This window comes from Biomphalaria glabrata, chromosome 9 (genome assembly GCF_947242115.1).
Source record: "Biomphalaria glabrata chromosome 9, xgBioGlab47.1, whole genome shotgun sequence".
NCBI classification, from domain to species: domain Eukaryota; kingdom Metazoa; phylum Mollusca; class Gastropoda; family Planorbidae; genus Biomphalaria; species Biomphalaria glabrata.
In genome coordinates, this window is record NC_074719.1 from 2,008,004 (window position 1) to 2,016,030 (window position 8,027).

Sequence of the window (8,027 nt, forward strand, 5' to 3'; positions counted from 1 at the left end):
TTAAAAAAAAAAATAATCCTGGGGTAAAATGTAGTGACCACAACCTAAACACAGGAACAAATGTGAACAAAAATGTGAAATATGACGCTTATAAAAGATATTTCCCTCTTGTATGTTTAATCTATTTAAATATTTGTCTCCCTACAGTCCAACATTATATTCCTGACTTGCGGTCATGTATGTTGCTGTGCCACCTGTGCGACGCCGGTCAAGGAGTGTCCACTCTGCCGAGCACAGATTTCAGCCAAGATTCGAATCAGTCTGCCTTCTACATGAGTTTCAGCCAAAGTTGAGTTGACCTACTTGCCTACCGTTGTAATTTTATACTTGTAGCATTTCACCTGACCTTTGACCTCCACTCATATGAGCTTGTCAGATATTGTAATCATCTTACGAATAGATTTAGATGTCCTACTGGTTGATTTATTAACAAATTGTAAAACTTGTAATGTATTTTAAGTATATTTTGGCTATTCTGCTAACAGGTGCACCAATTTAATTAGGCTGCCTTGGTTTTTTTTAAAGCATTGATTTATTGATCAGCATAAACTTACTCTGCATGGACTGATTATCAATCAGATGAAACCAAATGTGTACAATCACATACATAGCACCCTAAACCTGGCTGTATTTTTAGAGATTTCATGAATTTTGAAATACTAAAGCGCCAGTTTTTTTTCATACAAATCTAAAAAGTATTTTAAAAAGATATTGAGTGCAAAGTAGTGGATTGGTAGTGTGTAGACTACAATAGCATGCTGCTAGTTACTGATTAGATTATTTAGAATGAATTGTAACCATTTGCTTGATTAAGGATAAGCTTTTTAAACAAACAAATGCGTATGTTTAATCTTACCATAGGTTAATTGAAACTTTGACCAGATCAAAAGATTTTTCTTTTTTTCAAAGTCTCAGCTCATTATCACTAGAAGACTGCGCATTCACTTGAGTTCATATTGACAAGAGTTGATTTGTTTTAACTTGGTTTGAGACGATGACATCATTCCAGCTGAAAAAAAGGTCTTTTAGCTTCATTCCATGTCACCCTCAAGTTTTACTCCTATTTCCTTCGGTTCATTGGTCCAACAGTTTTTTTTTTATTTATTTAGCTAGATACAACTTGACACATGAATTGAAAATAGAATTAAAAGCCTTACTATATTGACTGGAAGCCATTTGTGTATAATTAAAACATCTACTTTGATTATATAACTTTGTAGTCTGTCATTTGAGTTTGAAAACATACCGAATGAAAAGGGTTATATCTTTCTTTAAGCCTTATCTATTTTCTGTGTTCTAATTAAATTGTTCGTTACGTTGGACTTTGTTACAGAGTCTAGAGATTTTTGTGTTTTATTTATTCTTATTTTATGATTTTAGTTAAGCCAAATTTTGTTTTGAATTTCCTTTTAATTGTAGTACACTTTAAGTGATTGTTTACCAAATTGAGGGTTTATAGACAGCAGCAACTTTGGATGTATAGAAATTTATACTGCGGACACTTTGTAAGGTTTGACTTTATGTATTGATTGTTGGATCTAGGTTCCGCTGTGTTCCAATGGTCGACAAACAATTTGGTACTGAAACCGTTAAGTTATATCTTTTTTTTAGTTTTCTGATGTGAAGAGGTTCATTCTGGTACCAGTACTTAAAAAAATGATTTGGTTATGATTCGGTTGAATTCATTATGTGTTGACATTGACTTTTGAGATTAATATTATTTGTTATATTAATATTATTTGTAAAAAATGTACTATTGGTCGTCATAAGTTATTCAAATGTTTTTTATGTATTCTGCAATAATCTGGGTTTTACTAAGTTTTTAATGTTTTCATGGATTTCATTCAAACTTGTCTCAGTCAAACAAAGTTCATTGTGCTCATAAAGTTAAGATCCCCTTTCAGACCCTGGTAGATGATGTTAAGGTCATTTGTTTTCGTTGGACAATGGTTAACGAGCTGGGTATAATGCAGCCAACACTACGACCAACCACCTTTACTTTTCTCATTTAAAGTCAGGTACCCAATAGAGCTGGGTGGACTCTGGGGTGCCCTAAAGATCCTGAAATTCCAAATCCCAGTCTTCACTGAGAATCCAACTTAGGACCCCTGGTTCAGAAGCTAAGCGCTTAACCACTCAGCCAACATACCTCCATACATTGTGACCATTGTTGAAAACAAAAAATATTAGTTTGTATTCATTGCTCGTACATGCAACATAAACTATTGACTAAACAGATACAAAGATAACAAGTTAAATGCTTAGAGATACAAGAGTCTAAGAAAACATCTATCAGTGGTTTTCAATTAGCATCACCAGTATTGAGAAAACATTTACAGATTATAGGTCACATTATTGTTTTTTTTTCTTCCTAATTGAGATGACTGTGATGTGGAATTTTGCCCTTAAAACAATGCTTATGTTGTATGATCTTATTCCCAACTATCTAGGTTCTAGAAGTTTTATCTTCTATTTGTAAAATGAACTTTTATCTTTGAACTTGTTTGAATTAAAATTTATCCATCAAATTCATTAGACAACTTGAATAGGTTTTTCTTTCTTTCTTTAAATCAATAAGATTTATCTTTAGATCAACAGTAGTCTTTCTTTAGATCAACAGTAGTCATTCTTTAGATCCGAAGTATCTATCTTGAAATTAATAGTATCTAGTGACATTTTTGGTTACTTGATAAGTAAGAGCTTTCCTGGCCACCTAGTGCTTACTTAGAGACAGGTTGTCCCTGTTTTCGCTTTCCTCTTTTCGACTTCCTATGGCTGACTTTGGTAAATGTGTTTCGTCTTGTCTAAGGATATGTCCTGCGAATCTCATACAACGTTCGGTTGCCACTTCACTTAGAGGGCGACTGCCTGTGCAGGAAAGGCTTTCTTAATTGGTGACATGAAGTTGGTATGTTATTCCAAGGATCTTTCTCAGCCATCGCTGATGAGCCAAGTGCAGCCTCTTTTCGACCTTTGTGGATGACTTTCGTGTCTCTAAAGCATAGGTGGATCTATGATGTCGAAGGATCAGGACAAATAGTCGCGGGATGACATATTTTCTTGCCATTTTCCAGAGTGACGCTATAGAATGCTCTTTTTTTAAATCCACAAAACTGATCATCATCTTTGGTTTGTATTCCAGGCTTTGCTCGAGGATGTTTTACAGGAAGCAGCAGAGCTTGATCTACAGGTACCTCTGTGGAAGCCTGCTTGCTTGATTTTCTCTTAGTTTTTAATCTGTGACCTGTTGTTGTCATGCAAATGAGGCTAACTTTTAAAAAAAAAGCTAAATTAGCTATTTTTTAAGTTTCTCTTTTCTAAGTGATTGTTTTTGGATATTTTATTCATCACTAAAAAAAAATGTTGTTTTCTAAACATTAAGAATGGACTTAGCAAAATTTTGCTCTGAATTTAAGAGAAATTGTTTACTCTGCCACTTCAATGTCTCTTGTTAAATAAACATTTTCTCAATAGATTTATATATCCTCGATGTACTATTTTATTTATTTTGCTCTGAATTTAAGAGAAATTGTTTACTCTGCCACTTCAATGTCTCTTGTTAAATAAACATTTTCTCAATAGATTTATATATCCTCGATGTACTATTTTATTTATTTTGCTCTGAATTTAAGAGAAATTGTTTACTCTGCCACTTCAATGTCTCTTGTTAAATAAACATTTTCTCAATAGATTTATATATCCTCGATGTACTATTTTATTTATTTTGCTCTGAATTTAAGAGAAATTGTTTACTCTGCCACTTCAATGTCTCTTGTTAAATAAACATTTTCTCAATAGATTTATATATCCTCGATGTACTATTTTATTTATTTTGCTCTGAATTTAAGAGAAATTGTTTACTCTGCCACTTCAATGTCTCTTGTTAAATAAACATTTTCTCAATAGATTTATATATCCTCGATGTACTATTTTATTTATTTTGCTCTGAATTTAAGAGAAATTGTTTACTCTGCCACTTCAATGTCTCTTGTTAAATAAACATTTTCTCAATAGATTTATATATCCTCGATGTACTATTTTATTTATTTTGCTCTGAATTTAAGAGAAATTGTTTACTCTGCCACTTCAATGTCTCTTGTTAAATAAACATTTTCTCAATAGATTTATATATCCTCGATGTACTATTTTATTTATTTTGCTCTGAATTTAAGAGAAATTGTTTACTCTGCCACTTCAATGTCTCTTGTTAAATAAACATTTTCTCAATAGATTTATATATCCTCGATGTACTATTTTATTTATTTTGCTCTGAATTTAAGAGAAATTGTTTACTCTGCCACTTCAATGTCTCTTGTTAAATAAACATTTTCTCAATAGATTTATATATCCTCGATGTACTATTTTATTTATTTTGCTCTGAATTTAAGAGAAATTGTTTACTCTGCCACTTCAATGTCTCTTGTTAAATAAACATTTTCTCAATAGATTTATATATCCTCGATGTACTATTTTATTTATTTTGCTCTGAATTTAAGAGAAATTGTTTACTCTGCCACTTCAATGTCTCTTGTTAAATAAACATTTTCTCAATAGATTTATATATCCTCGATGTACTATTTTATTTATTTTGCTCTGAATTTAAGAGAAATTGTTTACTCTGCCACTTCAATGTCTCTTGTTAAATAAACATTTTCTCAATAGATTTATATATCCTCGATGTACTATTTTATTTATTTTGCTCTGAATTTAAGAGAAATTGTTTACTCTGCCACTTCAATGTCTCTTGTTAAATAAACATTTTCTCAATAGATTTATATATCCTCGATGTACTATTTTATTTATTTTGCTCTGAATTTAAGAGAAATTGTTTACTCTGCCACTTCAATGTCTCTTGTTAAATAAACATTTTCTCAATAGATTTATATATCCTCGATGTACTATTTTATTTATTTTGCTCTGAATTTAAGAGAAATTGTTTACTCTGCCACTTCAATGTCTCTTGTTAAATAAACATTTTCTCAATAGATTTATATATCCTCGATGTACTATTTTATTTATTTTGCTCTGAATTTAAGAGAAATTGTTTACTCTGCCACTTCAATGTCTCTTGTTAAATAAACATTTTCTCAATAGATTTATATATCCTCGATGTACTATTTTATTTATTTTGCTCTGAATTTAAGAGAAATTGTTTACTCTGCCACTTCAATGTCTCTTGTTAAATAAACATTTTCTCAATAGATTTATATATCCTCGATGTACTATTTTATTTAGCCTGGCCAAGTTTATATTAGCTCTAAAGTACCCATTATAGAAAAACTTTGTCTCTCATATCACAAGGGTGAAATGAAAACTTTCTGAACAGTATTATTTATAACATATATCATTGAATCTTAATTAATATGCAAACCAAAACAAACCCAGACACTTCAGTTTCTGAACATACTATCATATTAAACATTATCCACATATTTATTGTCAAGAAAAAAAATTAAACATGGATTTGACTGTTTCTTATGTTAATCACTCAGTTTGGCTGTGATTTTGTATTGTCTCCCTTTATTTATCTATTTGTATACAATTATTCCCCTTGACAACTGACTTTCATTTGACTTGGGGCTCACATTTCACATGTATATTATTTATCAAACTTGTTATCCTGTAGTTTTAGTAGATTTTTTCTTTACAACAGCTCATAACTTGTAAATTAATTATCATGTTTGTGTAGAGAGAAATTATTCTTTTTAACGACACAGGTAATGTCTAAATCCAAGTTGTAAATTTAGTTTGCCGTTTATGAATATAAAAGAATATATTTGTCTCCTAGCTCAAGCTCAAACAATAAGAATTCCATTCATCATCTTTAACTTGAACCTAACTAAAGGAATTTGTAGTCATTAATTAGCATATGGTGTTAGCCACCATTGTTTCAATCTCTCAGTGTAGGGTTAGAATTTAAATTTATAATTGTAAAATGTGGGTAGGAAATCTAAAACAGGTGATGAGTGCTGGATGGGTGAGTGCTGGATGGGGATGGGTAAGTGCTGGATGGGTGAGTGCTGGATGGATGAGTGCTGGTTGGATGAGTGTTGCTGGATGGATGACTGCTGGATGGGTGAGTGCTGGATGGATGAGTGCTGGATGGATGATTGCTGGATGGGTGAGTGCTGGAGGATGGGTGAGTGCTGGAGGATGGGTGAGTGCTGGATGGGTGAGTGCTGGATGGATGAGTGCTGGATGGATGATTGCTGGATGGGTGAGTGCTGGAGGATGGGTGAGTGCTGGAGGATGGGTGAGTGCTGGAGGATGGGTGAGTGCTGGATGGATGAGTGCTGGATGGGTGAGTGCTGGATGGGTGAGTGCTGGATGGGTGAGTGCTGGATGGGTGAGTGCTGAATGGATGAGTGCTGGATGGGTGATTGCTGGATGGATGAGTGATGGATGGGTGAGTGCTGGATGGATGAGTGATGGATGAGTGCTGGATGGGTGAGTGCTGGATGGGTGAGTGCTGGATGGATGAGTGATGGATGGGTGAGTGCTGGATGGATGAGTGATGGATGGGTGCTGGATGGATGAGTGATGGATGGATGAGTGATGGATGTCCTTTTCATGGAAACAAGTTACACTTCTTATAACATGGCAGTAAGTTTGTGTCCATGGGTTCATGGCATTGGAATAGGTTCAGCTGGTAGGTGCCCTGACATGGCTTTTGGTTCAAGGCATTGTAATAGGTTCAGCTTATTCTAGCTCTGACATGGCATTGGGTTAATTGCATTGTAATATGAATGTTATCTGCCATCAAAAGTCTGAAGAGATCAAAACTTCTTTGAAATTTTCCTTGACATTAGCGGGGTACACTGTAAGAAGCAACCTGTACAAAATCAATGTGTTCTCTTGCCAGAGTCAATCAAAATATAAAGAAGTTTTTTTTGTTTCTGTTTGTAGAGAGTGTATGTACTTCTATCTTATTAGTGTCTGCCTTTAATTGAAACTTTTTATTAAAGGAGGATTGTCACCCCTGTTGTCTTAGTTGTGCACCAAATACAAGTGCAATATTGCCTAAGCACAAAGACAGAACGATCTCTTCCCCAAATGTTGTTCTCATTGCTGTGTACAGTTCAATGATTCACAGACATTCACATTAGAAATACTTTGTATGTACAAGCAGCTCAAACTGATACAGGGGTAATTAAAAGATTTATGCGAATCTACAAACAGTTGTTCTAATTCAGTTCAGAGAACACTTTTATTCATGATTGATTATAAAAAGGTGTACATGTCCTTGCATATGGAACATCAATGAATTTTTCACTTCATTTGTTAGCATTAGTATTTAGTGCAGAACTCTTTGTTAATGCACAAGTCTTGGAGGTACTATCTAGATTCTCTGAGACTGATCCCACAGTAAAATTAAAAGTACTCCAACTCAAGATTCAATAAGGTAATTAGAATAGGAAATAATCCTCCAATCAGATGGGTCAATGTATACAAAGATATATTGAAACGTAATTTCTGTTTGAACAGTTTGTCCAACTATTTATTATATCTCAATGTTTCTGTTTGTTTTGAAAGTGTTTTGATTCTATTTCCTGTTCCAATGTTTTCTTTTGTAACAGCACTTTGATGTCTCACTTGTTTTTGTTTTTTTTTTACTTTGTACACAAGAAATAAATAAAAAATGAAAATTTTATTTTTTTTGAGTTGTTTTCTTTGCTAACATTTGAGAATGGAAGGCTGCACTCTGAGCTGTCTCAATGGTCCCATGTTGGAACATTGCCTGACCCCGGCATATGGGCTGGGATGTGATAATGTTAACTCTTCTGAAGGAAAATCTTAATGCATGAATGGTGTATAAAAGAAACAGTAAATATACATTCCCTCTAGTTGCAGTATGTGTCTGTACTAAGGCATTGGTGTCACTATGGGGCTAACACCAGCCCTAATGAGCCCACTGTGCTAAGGTAGTGCTAAGGTAGTGTTGTCACTATGGGACTAACACCAGCCCTAATGAGCCCACTGTGCTAATGTAATCATTAGCAAACAACTAAAGAATAGTTTAATAAGTC

The 8,027-nt window shown here is 33.6% G+C and overlaps 2 protein-coding genes across 7 annotated transcripts in view; both read left to right on the top strand.

The window, feature by feature from the left end:
• LOC106062713 (E3 ubiquitin-protein ligase LRSAM1-like) overlaps window positions 1-7,651 on the top strand; it is a 52,907-nt gene extending 45,256 nt beyond the window's left edge. For all 6 annotated transcript variants that reach the window (XM_056040171.1, XM_056040170.1, XM_056040173.1 and 3 more), the window contains one exon: window positions 148-7,651. In XM_056040171.1, coding sequence (XP_055896146.1) covers window positions 148-276 — 129 coding nt within the window. In that variant the 3' untranslated portion in view covers window positions 277-7,651. The remainder of the gene's footprint in view (window positions 1-147) is intronic.
• On the top strand, window positions 5,936-6,436 carry LOC129928154 (uncharacterized transmembrane protein DDB_G0289901-like). Its single transcript, XM_056041092.1, has one exon. It carries the CDS (start codon window positions 5,936-5,938, stop codon window positions 6,434-6,436), a length of 501 nt encoding a protein of 166 aa, XP_055897067.1.
• Window positions 7,652-8,027: the final 376 nt, after the last annotated feature.